The sequence below is a fragment of the Syngnathoides biaculeatus genome, chromosome 18 (assembly GCF_019802595.1).
Source record: "Syngnathoides biaculeatus isolate LvHL_M chromosome 18, ASM1980259v1, whole genome shotgun sequence".
NCBI lineage: Eukaryota > Metazoa > Chordata > Actinopteri > Syngnathiformes > Syngnathidae > Syngnathoides > Syngnathoides biaculeatus.
Window position 1 is genome coordinate 19,750,860 of NC_084657.1, and position 17,181 is coordinate 19,768,040.

The 17,181-nt window shown below is 42.0% G+C and overlaps 1 protein-coding gene and 1 pseudogene across 4 annotated transcripts; one reads left to right on the plus strand and one right to left on the minus strand.

The window, feature by feature from the left end:
* Window positions 1-301: 301 nt before the first annotated feature.
* On the plus strand, window positions 302-8,555 carry LOC133491991 (synaptonemal complex protein 3-like). Of its 4 annotated transcripts, none has more exons than XM_061803799.1 (8): window positions 302-859; window positions 935-1,055; window positions 1,125-1,159; window positions 3,565-3,688; window positions 3,792-3,891; window positions 5,650-5,748; window positions 7,929-8,033; window positions 8,113-8,555. In XM_061803799.1, exons 1-8 carry the CDS (start codon window positions 733-735, stop codon window positions 8,164-8,166), a joined length of 765 nt encoding a protein of 254 aa, XP_061659783.1. In that variant the 5' UTR covers window positions 302-732; the 3' UTR covers window positions 8,167-8,555. The 4 variants fall into 4 exon arrangements, with proteins under 4 accessions (XP_061659783.1, XP_061659784.1, XP_061659785.1 ...); XM_061803800.1 differs by having other exon boundaries at window positions 3,571-3,688; XM_061803801.1 differs by having other exon boundaries at window positions 935-1,019.
* A 2,127-nt stretch (window positions 8,556-10,682) lies between these two features.
* LOC133492327 (5S ribosomal RNA) lies at window positions 10,683-10,801 on the minus strand (annotated as a pseudogene).
* Window positions 10,802-17,181: the final 6,380 nt, after the last annotated feature.

Sequence of the window (17,181 nt, forward strand, 5' to 3'; positions counted from 1 at the left end):
ACTTCATCAGAGTGCACTATTATTTTTGCAAACTACAGTGATTGTTTGAAAAGATACAAATGGCATTCTTTTTTTGCCTAATTGTACCCTTCAGTCTTCCAAATTTATCAATTTATGTTCAAATCAAAATAGTTCTGTCCTTGAACAGAGCTACCCCAACAACACTCATACAATATTTATTTTTTTTTCGGGGGGGGGGGTAGTTGTTTTTTTTTTGTTTGCTCAACCTTTTTTATTCCTTTAGTGTTCGCCTGTCTTTCAAGAAGAGGCATCAAGGCTTCCACTCCTACTTGAGGTTAACTCTCAAACTAAACAGAAAAATGACAAGTATTACTCTCTGCATATTTAAAACAGACGCATAGCTTTGCCATTGGAAAGCACACTTACGTACGCTTAAAGTACAAGTTCGCTTTATGCTAAAATAAATAGAGGCGTAAAATTAAATCGTTTCCGGGTTGAAGTGGTCCTAGAAAAGGCAGCGTTTGAAGCTTATTCAGGCGTTAAAGAGGTTAGCGTCATTGTCTTGTAAATTGCGTCTCAGTCTCTTTAACCTTCAGATAACCCGGCGAGATTTACCGTCGTGGTGGAATAGAAGGGACCACAAAAAAAGGTGGTTTGGGTTGGTTAAATTTTCACATTCATTACCGCAGCCAGCTCAAGCGCGCTTAGGCCTAGCATAGACGTTAGCCACGGTTATCATTAGCCGCCTAGCTGAGGAAACTCGAGAACAAAATGTCGGCCGGCAAGAGAATGAAGAAGAAAAGGCTTACCAAAGAGGATGTTGGGAAAGTATTTAACTTTTCACCAAATCCCAAGAATAAAGCGCTCCACTGTGGCTTAGATGATTATCTTGGACAAGGTAATGGTGCCTTCTGCTTTACCTATTGGTAGCAAGGTGCTAACAAGGATATTTTTCCTAAAATGAAATCGGAAGACAAGACTTCAAATGAGGACAAAGCTCCGTTGAGAAAAAGAGCTGCCCACGAGTTTAACGATGAAGAAACTGCAGTTGATGTTGGGTATTCTGCGAATTGTCTTCAATTTTTCACCATAAAGTATTTGTTGATTAAAATATGTTCGCAGTTTAGAGCTACAAGCTAATAAGCTAAATTGTTTGTGCGTAGGAGTGAAATTGACAACATGTTGGAGTGTTTTGAAGGTAAGAAAATGGTCTTTAATAGACTGTATGTTGTTTGTAATTTGCAAATACTGAGAGGTAGCTCGGTCATTTTTCACCTCCCATGTGTGAAATTAAACAATATTCACATATAAATACTCACAAGATGTTTTTTTAAAAAAAAGGAAAACCAAATACATTGAAAAGCTTTAAAGAATAAAACGGGATTATGATGTTGCATGTTTGTATTTGTTAAGTAATAAATTCTTTAAATTTTCCATGGCTAATGTAATGGAAATCTGAAGAGTACATGAAGACAAGTTCACCTCAAAGTCAAGTCAGGATGATTAGTTCGACTGCACATTGATATGTGAAAAATATCTAGACATTTTAACAATAAACTAGAAATGTTACATATATATATATATAATAGTGTCAAGCCGCTACTCCTCCGCATTGAGGAGCCAGATGAGGTGGCTGGGGCATCTGATTCGGATGCCTCCCTGGTGAGGTGTTCCGGGCATGGTCCACCGGAAAGAGACCCTGAGGATGACCCAGGACACGCTGAAGAGACTATGTCTTGGCTAGCTTGGAAACTCCTTGGGATCCCTCCAGAAGAGCTGGAAGAAGTGGCTGGGGAAAGGGAAGTCTGGGTATCCCTGCTGAAGCTACTTCCCCTGCGACCTGACCTGGAAAAGGGGTAGATAATGAATGGATGGAGCTATATATATATATATATATATTATATATATATATATACACACACACACATTTCAATGATACATGCAAATTTAGAGAGAAATATGTATAATATAAACTCTATAGTTTGTATATCAAGGGTGTACTAAGTAGACTCCAGAATCCATATGAAACATCACCCTGTTTCTTAAAATTGCTCAACAGTGATGGAACAGTGTGATTTTTCTTGGGCTGTTGTAAAAGTAATCACGATGAATACACATGATTATTCATTGATTTTGAAACTTAGTATTTATTTAAGACAAAACTCAACTTTGAATATAACTCAGAAAACCTGAAAACTAAGTAATAACTAGTCATTCATCCATGTTCTTTGCCGCTTATCCTCACAAGTGTCTCAGGAGTGCGAGAGCCTATCTCAGCTGTCAACGGACAGGAGGCAGGGTACACCTCGAACTGGTTGCCCCCCAATTAATAACCATTTGCCCTCACATTCCCACCTACAGTCAATTTGGAATTTTCGATGAACCTGCCATACATTTTCAGGTGTGGGTGGAAACCGGAGTGCTTAGAGAAAACCCATGCAGGCACGAGGAGAACCATGCCAACTCCACAAACACACACAGGCCCGGGATTTGAACCCCGGCCCTCAGAACTGGAAGGCAGGCGCCTGAACCAGTCAACCACTGAAAGAGACAATGAGTTTAGTCAATTCTTTTCCAGAATGTGAGTGTTTGAAGAGGCAGATGCTGTTCATGTGGCACAGTTTGCAGCAGGCACCACATACAGGTGGAGATGGTGCTGGGGCAAGTTGGAGGACAGAATAAAAAAAGCATGAAATGCAAGAAATGAGGTTAATTTAATTACCAAATTTGTATGTCAAGATCTATTTCAGTAAATCTGTTTTTTTTTTTTTGCATGAAGAAAATTTAATTTTGTCTTCTTGTACTCTTCATGGTCTTCTGGATTGCTTGATGTATGTTAAAACTGAAAAGGAATTGCTGGAGGTTGATTTAGTTGTTGTCACATTTTTCAGCCCTTCGGTGTTGAAATGTCTGTCCCCAAAAGTCTTGGGAATCATTCAGATGTTTAACTGCACAGTAGGATGAGCCTTCATGTTCTTTTAGGTCAACAGTATTTTTGGGGATGGATGCCATTTTTGGCTTGCAGTCTCTTTCTTCTTGAATAATAATCGGTCGGCTACTCGTGAGAAGGTTCTCCACTGTTCCATGTATTCTCCATTTTAGAAAAACCTCACCCGATGGTTTGTAGGAATCCTGAAGTCTTGAATTTTTTCTTACTGATAGCTCTTAACTACCTGTAATTTTTCTCTACTATTGTAGAATTTGTTTTAGTTGTCATTTTGTTTCTGCATTTTAGATCTTTCTCAGATTTGATGTTGTCCAGACAAATTTGGTTGAAGTGATTTCTTGATTAAACAGCTCTGGAGGAAACCAGGCTTGGGTGTGATCAGTGAAAATTCACATTTTAAGTTCACTTGGGACATATTTGATGTTTACATTTGTTTGATGATCTTAAACATTACAGTGGGAAACTGGGCAAAAATATAAGAATTTATAAAGAGGATCAATACTTTTCTATTCCACTGTACAATGAGCTTTGATTATTTTGGTTTTGTGAACTATTTCAAAGCGGTCACCTCTGAGCAATTATTATTATTCTTAATTAGAATTTATTTTCTTCCTCCCGTTTGTGTGTTCCATTTTGAATGTGTATGTGTCTATGAGTTCCAGTTGACATCAACAACGTGATGCTCGCCAAGCGCAAGCGTCTGGAAAGTCTAACCAAGAATTACATGAAAGCAGGGCAGCAGAAAATGGAGCAACTTTGGAACAAGTCCCACAAGCAGAGGTACGGTGCCGTCAAATAGGCATGAATAATGACACGTATACACAGCCTCCAACCAACCCAAGTGGGCCTTTTGCCCTTGTCCTACTGGTGTGCGTTTGTGCAGGCAGAAGATGATGCAGCCCTTTTCTCAACAGTTGTCATCAGTTCTGCTGGAGTGGAAGCTAGAATCTCAGAAATTGGAGGAGGAGGAGAAGAAGCTTAATGTGGGAACATACACTCCATACACACGCACACTTGAGACACACCCAAATTACACGCGGCTGGTGCTCAAGAGCAGGTCGTCAGATGCCCAAAGGGGCGCTGGTTTGAATGCAGGCTCCGACTTTCTGTATGTTGAAGTGTCTTTGGGTAAGACACAGACCCCTAATTTGCTCCTAGTGGGGCTGGCAGCGGCCGCCCATTGGTGTATAAATCTGTGAATGTGAGGCTTTGTAAATTGCTTTGGGCATAGTGGTAGCGTAGATAAACCACTATATAAATGCAGTCCATTTCCCATATGAAACACGGACACGCGAAACAGTACATGTTAACGCTCTAATATACTTGCGAGTGCGGCGACAGCCCTGATGTTACTGCGGGTCTCCTGCGTGTATAGTTTGTCTTTATTCACCACAGCGCAACCCACGTGCTCAGTTTTGAAAATGTACTGCAGTTCTCCGAGTGAGAGATGTCGCGAGGGCCGGTACCGGATAGGATGCTAACGTGTGGGGTTTTCTCAGCACATTTTCGTGGTCATTTTTGGTAGCTGCTTTAACTTTCCTTTTTGTGACAAGGAACAAAGTTACAACAATAGCAACCATGGAAGCATGTCTGCTTGAACCAATGGACCTAAATCACCAGATGATATGTTAAATTATGATGCAAAATCTTACAGAAAAGATGCCGACATAAGAGGTATGTGGAGCCAGGAGGAACAATGATTACATCATCACAGCATATGGCTAAACTGGCCAATCAGAAGAGTCGCACAGGAACTTTTTTTTTTTTTTTTGTATCCCTAGCAGGCTACGCACAAACTAGGCAGAAGTGCTGCACGGGGCCATGTGTAGGCCACGTGATGCAACTGTGCAAGTATAAAGTACCCCTAACCCTTCACCCTTTTTCCAGAGAAGGCAGAAGTCACATAGGGTGACCTACATGAGTGGAGGTAGAAGCATGCAGGTGGATTACATTTAGTGTAGACGATGTAATCTGAAGGAGGTTACTGACGGTAAGGTAATGGTAGGGGAGTGTGGCGCTCGGCAGCGTAGGATTCTGGCATACGTCTGATGTTGCTCACGGTGGTCAAAGGGTGCGCTCACGGCCTGAGTGTGTTTGCTCAGACACGTGAAAAATTAGAGGGAATGTTGTAGGCAAGTTTGAAGCCCAAGGCTTGCTTGCATAAAGCCTTTGTAATGAAGAGTACTCTTTGCCTTACACCACAGCCGATAAGAAACTACTTACGAGCGTGCTTTACTGCCATGTTGTAGTGACAGGATAAGCAAACTCTAAGGAGAATGGCTTTGTAAAGGCATGCCCACGTCCCTGCTGATTACACGCAAAGCTTATAAAAAAATTATAGTTTATATTTTTAATAACCATAAATTTCACAGTCATTATGATGCACCTACTACATTGTTAAACTTTTAAACTTATTTAAGTGGCAACACACGATCATATCGCTGAAATATTGCTATCTGGCACAAACAGTCAATCCAATATTAGTCATGGAATTTTGTATTGAGTAGCTGGAAGGTCATGGAAAATTCATGGAATTTTGATTCTCTGGAAGTGTACGAACCCTGGTTCAAACTCAGAGGTTCCATTGTACTTATTTCTACTGCTGTATTTTGTGTTATAAAACAAAATTGAACTATTGTCAAAATTTATCAGTTGACTGTGTGTGTGTGTGTGTGTGGTGTGTGTGTGTGTGTGTGTGTGTGTGTGTGTGTGTGTGTGTGTGTGTGTGTTCGTTCGTTCAGGATCTGATCCGCCAGAAGCAGAAGTTGATGCTGCAGATCAACGTTATTCAAAAGCAGCAACTGAAAGATATCGGAGAGATCTTCAAGAACTTCTTCAAGGTTGAAATAGCAATGATCAGCCTTCATCTCGTGTCACTTCATTTCCGATTTTGTCTTTGTCATTTACCAGCACGCTTCACTTGTTCAAGTCAGTGTATTCCAAATCAGCAATTCTTTGATTTATATATTATATTAAAAACTGGATGTCTGCTTTATTTTATTTATATATTATATAAATCAAAGAATCTACAGAAACAGCAAAAATTGAGAAATCTGCTTTTGCATCAGAACTCGTCATTCTTTTCAGAAACCAAAACAAAAGCATGAAACTGCTCCTTTAAAAATTACTTGAAGTCACCCGATTAGAAGAACACCAAAAGGTCAATTGTGTGGACTTTTGAGTGCAGAATGGGTTCCATTGTACAATAGTCAAACTATGAGTCAATCCGTACACTGCAGTTACAGTTAATCAATGGGAAGTTTTGTGGGAAGACGCAGAGCCGTCCAGGGTCGACCAAGCTGTGAATGTAATCAACTTTTCACATTCCCTAAGTGTCTATGTGGTGTGGAACTACACGTTGAGCAGTAGCAATTGGGCTAGGTCTAATTACCGTGAGTCACCACAAGAGAGACAAGACCGAATGACACAAAACGCTAATGGGAAAATGCACTTTTCGCCTTGTTGGCTCGCTGCACAATACACTTGAACGAAAAATGGCCAAGCTGTTTTTGCAGAGTGAGTCACAATTTCGGCCAATTGCCAAACATGGGGCTCGTAGCGCAGCCTCAAGCAATTCCCTGATGATGTCGGCATGACCCCATTTCAGGCCCGCCCCAAAAATCCAGCCAAATGAGATGTTGAATGCTCCACCTCAACAATTCACAATTGTTCAGTTTCCGCAAAAAAATTTACAACACTTACCTTCAAACCGGTTTCTTGTATTTAAAAAGAAAATAAAAAAATAACGTGGGTTCATCTTTAAGTTAACCGATTAAAATTTACTACCAAACCTTTTCAATATTAATGTTTATAACAGGCACTGTGACTCAGCTGGTAAAGCGTTGGCATCACAGTTCTGAGGACCCAGGTTTGATTCCGCCCCGCCTGTGTGGAGTTTATATGTTCTCCCTGTGCCTGCGTGGGTTTTCTCCGGGCACTCCAGTTTCCTCCCACATCCCAAAAACATGCAAAAATAATTGGAGATTTTAAATTGTTCCTAGGTGTGATTGTGACTGCAGCTGTTTGTCTTCTTGTGCCGCGCAATTGGCTGGCAACCAGTTCAGGGTGTCCTCCTCCTCTTGCCCGTTGACAGCTGGGATAGGCTCCAGCACTCCCCGCGATCATCGTGAGGATAAGTGGCAAAGAAAATTGATGGATGGATGTTTATATCAGGCAGCACGGTGACTCAGCTGTAAAGTGTTGGCTTCACAGTTTTGAGGTCCAGGGTTTGATCCCGGCCCCGCATGTGTGGAGTTTGCATGTTCTCCCCGTGCCTGCGTGGGATTTCTCCGGCAACTCCGGTTTCCTCCCACATCCCAAAAACGTGCAACATTAATTGTACACTCGAAATAACCTCCAAGGTGTGACAGTGAGTGCGATTGCTTGTCTCTGTGCCCTGTGATTGGCTGGCAACCAGTCCAGGGTCTACCCTGCCTCCCGCCCGTTGACACCTGCGATAGGCTCCAGCACTCCTGCGACCCTTGTGAGGATAAGCGGCTAAGAAAATGGATGGATGTGTATTTCAATGAAAAAGTTTGAATGTGAGAAAATGATCCTATTTCCCAAACCAAGTCAGGTCCTTAAAATCCTCCCTGGGGATTAATATGCAAGTCTTAAATGTAACACTCTGACTTGAATTGATAAAAAACAATCAGCATTTATTATAGTTTACCAATTCAAGTGCTTTTATGTTTTGGTGCCTGAGCGCATCACTTGTGTCGCCACTTTTTTCTATACAGTACTAGGTTGACCCTGACAGCATGCTTCTGCCCATTCCTGAATGATGATGGAAAGTTTTAATCAGGCCACACCACATTGTTTGAAACTTATTGGTTTCCCAATGACAGGGACTGGCTCAGGATGGCTTTAGCCACGTAAACACGTCATGTTGCGCCCTAACCACACATAGGTGTGGCAAAGAGATTTCTGCGTTGTTTAACTATATTGGCTAAGAAGGTTCAGTGGGGAGCGAATGGGACACAAATGCTTCAAGGGAATCTTGGTGTTTGTGTGTGTGCAGAATATGGAGGAGATGGACAAGAGCCAAGAGGGTGCCCTGCATCAGGCCCAGGAGGACTTGAGGAAGGAGATGGCCACCTTACAGGAGAAGATGCTCAGAGAAACCGTGAGTCCACTCAGCGTCGTCTCGTTGAAATCAAATCAAGGGAGGCCGTGGGTTCATTGTGCGGTTTGTCCTCTTGCAGCAACAGCAGCGACTGGCCTCGTTCCGCAAGTCGCTGGAGACCATGCTCTTCTAGTCGACGTGATTGGGCCAACTGAGAGTGTTGACCAACGCACTGCTGTAATTGGCAGTGGGGGGGTTCCGCTTGATCCTCGTGCTTGTTGAGTCTCCGTTTATGAACATGTTATGTATATTGTTTTTGAGAACTAAAAAAAAAACTTAAGGGGACATGCCCTCCTGGTCTCTATAAATTACACCCAGTATAAAATATAGGGCCTCGATGATATTTTGGTTGAGTAATGGCGTGTGCATAGATAGTGCCACTGAAGGGTCTGCTGTGTTGTTATCCTGCACCTGTTCCCAAACTGTTTTGGCAGACCCACCTCTTTAGAGATGGAATTTTCAGATACCCCTTGCTTCATATATACATTTTTCCTTTGGAAATAAACAAACACATGAACAACAGCTGGGTGTAAATTAAGAATAAAAAGTTTTCATGATAGCGAATGGTTTCTTGTAAAAAGGTAAACACAAAATACACCCACACATGGTAAATAGACTTCACTTATATACCAGTTCACCGATACCAGGGGTCAGGAACCTTTTCGACTGAGAGAGCCATAAAGGCCAAATATTTTAAAATGTAATTTCAAAAGAGCCATACAGTATTTTAAAAACTACTACTAAAAGTACAAGTGTATTAGTGCATGTATGTAAGACCAACACTTTTAGAGTACAATAAGTCTCAGAATTATTTTAAATAACATTGTTACGCTGTTGCTAACCAATGATGACAAATGTATTTCTTACTGTTAATGGGACTTCTTCAGTTGGTAAAGCGTTGGCCTCACAGTTCTGAGGTCCCGGGTTCAATCCCGGACCCGCCTGTGTGAAGTTTGCATGTTATCCCTGTGCCCACATGGGTTTTCTCCGAGCACTCCGGTTTCCTCCCACATTCCAAAAACATGCAACATTAATCGGACACTCTAAATTGCCCCTAGGTATGATTGTGAGTGCGTCTGTTTGTCTCAATGTGCCCTGTGATTGGCTGGCAATCAGTTCAGGGTGTACCCCGCCGGCTCTAGCACTCCTCGCGATCCTTGTGAGGATAAGCGGTGAAGAAAATGGATGGATAGATGGATGGTTTTGCTTTCATTCGTCGTTAGATTAAGCTTCATGCAGGCGTTGAGACTTATATCTGTTAATCGTGAACATAATTCAATTTGATTTGCCATCATGATGGTACGATGGTGAAAAGTTCTTGCCGACAAAGGTGTCTTTGGCATCAGCTCTGAGCCCCTTCCAGAATATATGTGCATGAATGAGAGGGGTGGAGGGGAAAAAGTGAGGCTCCAGGGAGAAGAGACAGCGCGGGTGGATGACTTCAAATACTTGGGGTCAATGAATTAAGTAGCTCAGTGGTTAGAGCACTGGTTTGGTAAACCAGGGGTTGTGGGTTTGTATCCCACTGGGGCCTCCACTCCCCTGAGAAGGGTTGCGTCAGGAAGGGCATCTGGTGTAAAAATTGTGCCAAACATATATATGCATTCATCTGAGATGACACACTCTGATGACCCCGAAAGGGACAAGCTGAAAGAAACACACACTTGGGGTCAACAATATAGAGCAATGGTGAGTGTGAAGAAGCGGGTCCAAGTCGGTTGGAACAGCTGGCGAAAGGTGTCTGGTATGTCATGTGACAGAAGAATCTCTGCTAGGATGAAGGGCAAAGTTTATAAAACAGTGGTGATGTATGGATTAGAGACGGTGGCATTGAAGAAACAGGAAGCAGAACTGGAGGTGGCAGAAATTAAGATTGTTGAGGTTCTCGCTTGGAGTGAGCAGGATGGATAAGAAATGAGCTCATTAGAGGGATAGCTAAAGTTGGATGTTTTGGAGACAAGCTAAGAGAGACCATTGATCTTTTGGATATGTCCAGAGGCGAGAGTGTATCGGTGGAAGAGTGCTGAGGATGGAGCTGCCAGGCAAAAGAGCGAGAGGAAGACCAAAGAGAAGGTTTATGGATGTGGTGAGGGAAGACATGAGGGCAGTTGGGGTTAGAGAGGAAGATGCAGGAGAGAGGCGAAGATGGCAAAAGATGACACGCTGTGGCGACCCCTAATGGGATCATCAAAAAGAAGAAGACATATCACTGTCAGCCCTTGGAGGGTTTACAAAGAAGTCTTGAGCTAAGGTACAGCCATTTAACTGCATAAAACATGCGTGTCAAAAGGTGACTTACCTGCAATTGTAGTACATGTGGCGCAGCTTATAGGTTAGCCGCTACATATGGTCAGGCTTCAGTCTACTGGTGTTGTAAACGACATTGTAATGGATCGGAGAGACACTTCCAGAGTCGATTTCTGTGCTCACAAGGTAGAAGTCATGTATGGCCTATTATTAAAAATCATAGCCAGCCAAACAAGTCAAAGACATTCTTGTCCTCAATATTCTCCTTCTTTTCCATTTGACTTGTCCCATTAGGGGTCACCACAGTGTGTCACGTCAGACAAACACATAATTGTTTTACGCCCTGTTTTTGTTTATGCCCTTCCTGACGTAACTCCTCTGCATTTTTTAGCCGGGGAGAGAAGCTTGCAGCACCTGGTATTCCCAGGCGGTCTCCCATCCAAGTACTCACCAGGGCCAAACCTGCTTACTTTCCGACATCTGACGAGATCGAGCGTTCTCAGGTTAGCATGGCCATAAGCATTCTTGTCCTCTATGGATAGGTTTTCAATTACGCCATCTTGTGTCCCCGCCACCCTTAGACCAATCGGATAAATTACCAATACAAAAAAACTTCACACTTCACCTATCACCTGTGTTCTTTGACCTCCTTGACACACAAGATGGCATCATTGGAAACCTATCCATAAGAGCTGAAAAAAAGACTTCCCATCCTGGATGGGTAACCTCAGTGTCGACGGCAGTCCCAATCCGTTGCTGTGCTCAAAGAGCCTGCAGTTGATGTGCTCATTCACCATCACCACACTCAGCTTTGGCCTGGCCAAATGGAAAGAGCTTTGGAAGAGTTCAAATGTGCCACATTCACTCACAGGTCTCCTGGAGGACTACTCACATGTAGTCTTGGCTCATGGACTTAATGGACAGAATGATCTGGTCCACCTCGTGATGGACCACATTGTGCAGCTGGCAGAATGACTGTTGAAAGTCAAGTCAGAATCAATCAGAACACCAAGGTTTCTGACTCAGTCTTTGCTTTTTAAAGATAGAGTCCAGGTGTTTACTAACAGCACTTCTCTTTTCTTTATTGCCAAAAACAGTTTTGTTGTGATTTAGTTGAGGAAAATTTGGGGTCATCCAGTTATTTGCTTTAGAGAGTGTCACAATACCTAAATTGAACCGTAGGCATCTGGAGACACGGCTAAATATAAATGTGTGTCATCTACATAACTATGACACTCAAAATTAACGTTTTGAAGAAGTTGACCCAAGGGTAGCGTTTCCACGCTGAACAAGAGGGGTCCAAGAACTGACCCTTGAGGGACCCCGTATGTCAAAGGTTACAAAGTAGCTCCTTTCCTCCATTTAAGGGCCATTCCATTTAGTCCTACCAACGTTTCCAACCTGTTCAGCAGTATATTATGATCTACCATATCAAAAACCGCAGTGAGATCCAACAAGACCAAAATTGACACCTTTCCTGAGGCAGTATTCAACCTTCGCACTTTGATAAGAGCAGATTCTGAACCGTGATGAGTTTAGAAACCTGATTGAAATCTGTCAAAACTGGCAACCAATTCAGTGTGTACACTGCCTCCTACCCGTTGACAGCTGGGATAGGCTTCACCACTCCTGCGACCCTTGTGAGGATAAGCGGTTAAGAAAATGGATGGATGGATGGATGGATGGATGGATGGATAATCAAAATTGTTAAATGAAAGTCTTTACTTCGAATTCACAGCTGACTGCACCCTCCACACAAGACAAATTGATGACTCTGCCCAAAAACTTTTTTTAATAATTTAATTTTTTTGCTGCCAGCATTTTGTTGTTGAGTTTTTGTTAAGTTGAGGGGCAATTTAAGTTTAGATTTGATTTCATAAGAGCGCAGAGGATACAAGTAGACATTAGCTTTTTATTTTAAAGGTCAAGTGTCATCCCTATAAACATTCTAAAATAGATATTGTAATGAAAAATACATATAACATTATTCGCTACAATGTCTATACGAAAAAATAAATATGAGCAGAGAGCGCATCATCCATGCGCAAAGTTGTGGAAGTGTCATGCGACGACATCAAAGTGGTTGCCGTATTGGCTGCATCCCCTGTCCATGACGTCACCCCAGACATTCGCCATTGAAAACACGCGGTGCATCCTAACTATGGGAGACGAACACGCCCCTTCTGACACGGAAGCTCTTTTCGAAGAAGAGAACATCACACAACCGAGTGAAGTTACCGGGGCAATATTACCCTATTCTTTCGAGCCATATTCAGATGATATGTGATCACGGCCAAACCGCCTCCCCGTCCGATCCACTTCCGCGGCAGGGATGAGCCATTGTGGGCCATCGCAGCCGGCCGAGGTGGCTTATCACGGGGCCGAGCTGGGCTGCACAACACCGTCGAGCTGGGCGCTTTACGGCGTTGTCGTCACACGCGGCTGAGTGCGGCATTGTCGGCAGCATTGTTCAGAGCCACCGCCATCTGCGAGCCCGACGCGCAGCCTTTGCTGAAGCCGAGACCGGCGGATGCGGCGCCTCGGCCGGGGTGGCTCATTTTTGGCGCCGAGGTGGCTTATCACGGAGCCGAGCTGGGATGCTTTACAACGTTGTCATCGCACGCGGCTGAGTGCGGCATTGTTGGCAGCGTTGTGCATAGCTGCTGCCGTCCGCAAGCCAACGTGGCAGCCTTCGCTGGGAAGCCCGACACCGTCCGACGCGCACAGTGACACATTTAGCATGCCTGTCATACCTACGCGGATCTTTTATTACGTTATGAGAGACGGATTACGTGGTCCGCCCCAAACTATTATTTTTTTTAGTAGCTGTATACACACCATCTGTCATTTGGAACCCACGAAGCTCTCGTCCATTGCACCCATGGAATCCATTTTTCACGACGAACCAGGTCTCTTGCAAACTTATGAAGCGTAAATCCATCTTCCCGAGTGTTCAAGCAACGCCCAGCAAGTAAGCCCTTGGTTTACACGAAGGAACAACGAGCTCCCTTCCCGGAGGTAAAACTAATAGAAACAAACGAGTCCACTTGAGGGCGGTCCTTCTATGTACATCACTTCCTGCTTCTTCTCAAAAACAAATCCCTCGAGAGGATTTTCATAGCGGGAGTTACAAAAAGCGGTATACCTCAAAATTGTGTTTTGTGGGGAAAAAAACGCATGGGTCCGTGTCGGCTGCCGTTTTTTTCATTAATAAAATACTAAAAATCATGCATTTCATGACAGTGGCCCTTTAATTGATTTTATTTTTTTTTAATGTAAGCTACACTTCAACCAAACGTCATTTTTTTTCAATATTCCAAATGGTTTTAGGGGTGTTTTTTTTTTGTTTACATTTTGGAATAAAATTTTGTGATTTCCGCAGCAGTTCATTGGTCTATGGCATCTATTTTTCACTTCAAATGTCCGAAAAATGGTTTGGCACCCGGTCGAAATTATTCTTATTTAGTATGTGAGGTTGCCGACCATTGCAATCGATAAAATAGGCACACAGATCGTGTGTAACCTCAGATAGAATGTTCTCAAACACAAAACTGCAGAAGCAAGTGGCCAATTCAATGCGTATTAGTGGAAGGTCCGCCTGGAAATACCTCAGACATTGGTTATATACCTGAAACAGGTGACCAATGAGAAATGATTCCTTTCCAACACTGTTGATTGGCTGAAACTTTGTCTTCCCTGTCCAAGAAAAACAAATAGAGAGCTGCGACTGACGTCACTGCCGATCACGCACATTAACTTTTCGCCATATTGGAAGACAAACAAACAAAAGTTCGAGTGCTGTAGGTGTAGTCAGTTTCTATATAGTTTTGTCACTGTTTCTTCGCTTGGAATTTGATCTCCATGATCAAGCAAGGCATGGCAGGCCCTTCTGCCAAGTGTAAACATGTTGACACACTGCCAACTGTCGAAAGGAATCGTTAACAAGGAGAAACTTGCTCTGGTTGATGGAGTTGACCCTTACGGGTTACCCAAACAGGAATGGACAACAGATGTAACATACTATCCTGCTGTAATTTACCCTGACATTGTGAACTATTTTATCTTCACTCCAAGTTTTTATACCATGGATGACCTGAAATCTCACAAGAGCATGGATGCATACAATCAGTTTGTGTGCGAGTGGGTTTGCGATGTGGGAGCTGTTGTTAGAAATGAAGAGTTTGTTTTCAAAACGCGACGTAGGCATTTTTTTCAGATTTACGAAACTCGCGCCAAAATTATCCAGCTCCGAATGGATAACTTTGGCGCGAGTTTCGTAAATCTGAAAAAAAATGCCCATGTCGCGTTTTGAAAACAAACTCTTCAAATGGATACGACCTAGTCAGTCAAAAGATCAGTGTTTACATTTCATATGATCTATATTTCATTACACTGTGACTTTTCTCAGTTCAATGTAGACATTCCCACTACAGCTTTTTAGCAAATCCAATTATTTAATTCATGTACATTTAAATGTAAATAATCTTTGTAAGGCCAGTAGTCATTTAATGATCATTTGCAACTTATAATTTGACATGCAAGAAAGAGTACAATTAATTTATTTTTGTAATGTTTCCCTCTCTTTGTACAACATATATTTTCAAATTCGTAATATTTGAAATACATTTTTTCAATAAAATATAAATTTCTCCAGCCTAAATTCTTTTGTGAAATTTTCATTTGCTACAATAATGATAGGTGAAAATATTCAGTTATATTATTTAAATGTGCATGATACTTCATACATGTATACATGCATGTATGTTAAAAACTCTAAGATTACCTTTACAGGTTCTCCATTCCCAAGAATTGCAAGAAAAGCCCCTTTGACCTCGGGTGATTTCTAAACAAAATGGGAAAATTGTTGCTACACTTTGCAAGTGGAAGGCTGGCCTGGGAGAAGGTTGTTCACATGTTGCAGGACTGCCGTTTTGGGTTGGAGCCAACATCAGGATACGGGACTCAAAGACTTTCACGCAAGAGAAAGCATACTGGAAGCTGCCAACACCTCCTCAAAAGTAGTCAATACAAAAAAAAAAAAAAAAAACAAATCCCTACCAACCTACCCTAGTTTTCTTAGTCCACGTTACCGGAAACACAGCTGTTTGGGCTTATCACAATGTTTTGACCATATAAATGTGCTGTAGCCAATGTTATGTAAGTGCGAAAACAAACAAACCAATTGTACTTCAAAATGTTATTGTCTCATTCTCCATCTAACTGTTCTGTACCCTGAAAATTGTGTTTAGTTCTACTGGTAACAGTTACCCACCGTATTTCAAACAAAAACCCATGTGTGTATATATATATATATACAAATTTACATGAATTGCAATAAATGCCTTCCAAATGTAACTTTCTTTTTCCATTTAGAGCTGTTGATACCATCTTTGAATAACAAAATGTTCAAGGAAGAATGCAAAGTCCAATATCTTACCCTTATCAAGTAGGCTTAGGTATGATATAATTCCACAAAGACATGCACTTAAGAATGCTCTTCACATCATTTTATGAATAAAGGGACACATTTTATATCAATTTGCCGTCCAGAGGAAATATTCCACTGATTTCCATATGATTGTTTGTTGGTTGGAACCCAGTCCGGATGAGTGGAATTATACACCTGTGCTTGCTTGCCTGAAACAATAATTATAATTAACAAAATGCTAATATATTTAGTTTTTGCTTGGCCAACTTACTTAATAAAACAGAACACATCATAATCAAATTTCAATAAGTTGTTGAAAGGACTCTAATGTTAAAACAAGTCCCCAGTCCTAAAATATTTCATAATTTAATTCATGTTACTCAGTATAGTATTAAACAATAACCATATCATTCATAGCACACCAGAAAAAAATGTTTCAGAACAGTATTCATTTAACATGTTTCGAAGTGGAAGCATGTTTTCTCGTTAAGTATCAGGATCAATGTTCACATGTTCCAAGACACCATGCAGCCATACATTACCCACCATTGTCTGGGCTTGCAGATCTACGCCACCTGTTTACGTAAATTTATCACTCAACTGCCGAAAAACACTTACTAGTGACAAAATGATCTGAGCAGACACGATACTCGGACAGATTAGCAGGCTTTACATCTGCTCTGGACAATGCTGCCAGCCAATCTATTTGACGTTGAGAAGAAAGTTTTTCAGCTTGTTCTCCCTGTCTTTTTATAACAGCTGGAATCATTACTTGTCTCCTGACTTGTTTACGTCGGGCCCTGCCAACTGTTAGGAATGGTAGTGTCCACCCCCTTCTCAATGGTTTTGTTTCAGTAGCGTATGCGGAAGCGTGGAAAAGTTATGAGGAGAGCCGTGACTAAACACAAGCACTACTGAGCATTCAAAGCTATCTCACGTCGTTTTTTGACACACACACACAAACATGGTGTCAGGAATGGCTAGAAGACAAGGCAATACCGTGGATTAATACGCCGTTTCACCGTAGGACGCAAAAAAAAAAAAAACCGAGGCAGCCGAAGGAATTGACCCCTCCGTACAGGGCACTTAACCACGCCTCCTGGAGTGACGTCACGCCACGTGCGCTGACGTAAGACAAACAGTAAAAATGGCAAATACAATACAATACATTCTGAACTGAGACAGACTCCATGCTTCTGATTTCATTCAAATCAATGATATATTATAGATTCTAAATACAATACATTCTTAACTGAGAGAGACGCCATTCCTCTGATTTCATTCAATCATTCACACGTAGCCATGTTATGCTAGCGGAGAACGTCTCATTCATTTATCCGAGACGTGTATTAAAAATCAAATATAGGGCATATCTTCGTGCAGACACAGTCTGGTTGAGCTTGGGCCGCGAGCCGGCAAGAAAGCGACACGTTTGTGCAGTCCGATCATCGCTAAATATCGCTCAACAAAGAA

Excerpts from the sequence above, each read along its gene's own strand:
- LOC133491991 (XM_061803799.1), top strand. The coding sequence starts at position 733 with ATGTCGGCCGGCAAGAGAATGAAGAAGAAAAGGCTTACCAAAGAGGAT. Across the intron at positions 3,892-5,649 it reads AGGAGGAGAAGAAGCTTAAT|GATCTGATCCGCCAGAAGCA; the intron begins GTGGGAACATAC and ends TCGTTCGTTCAG. Across the intron at positions 8,034-8,112 it reads AGAAGATGCTCAGAGAAACC|CAACAGCAGCGACTGGCCTC; the intron begins GTGAGTCCACTC and ends GTCCTCTTGCAG.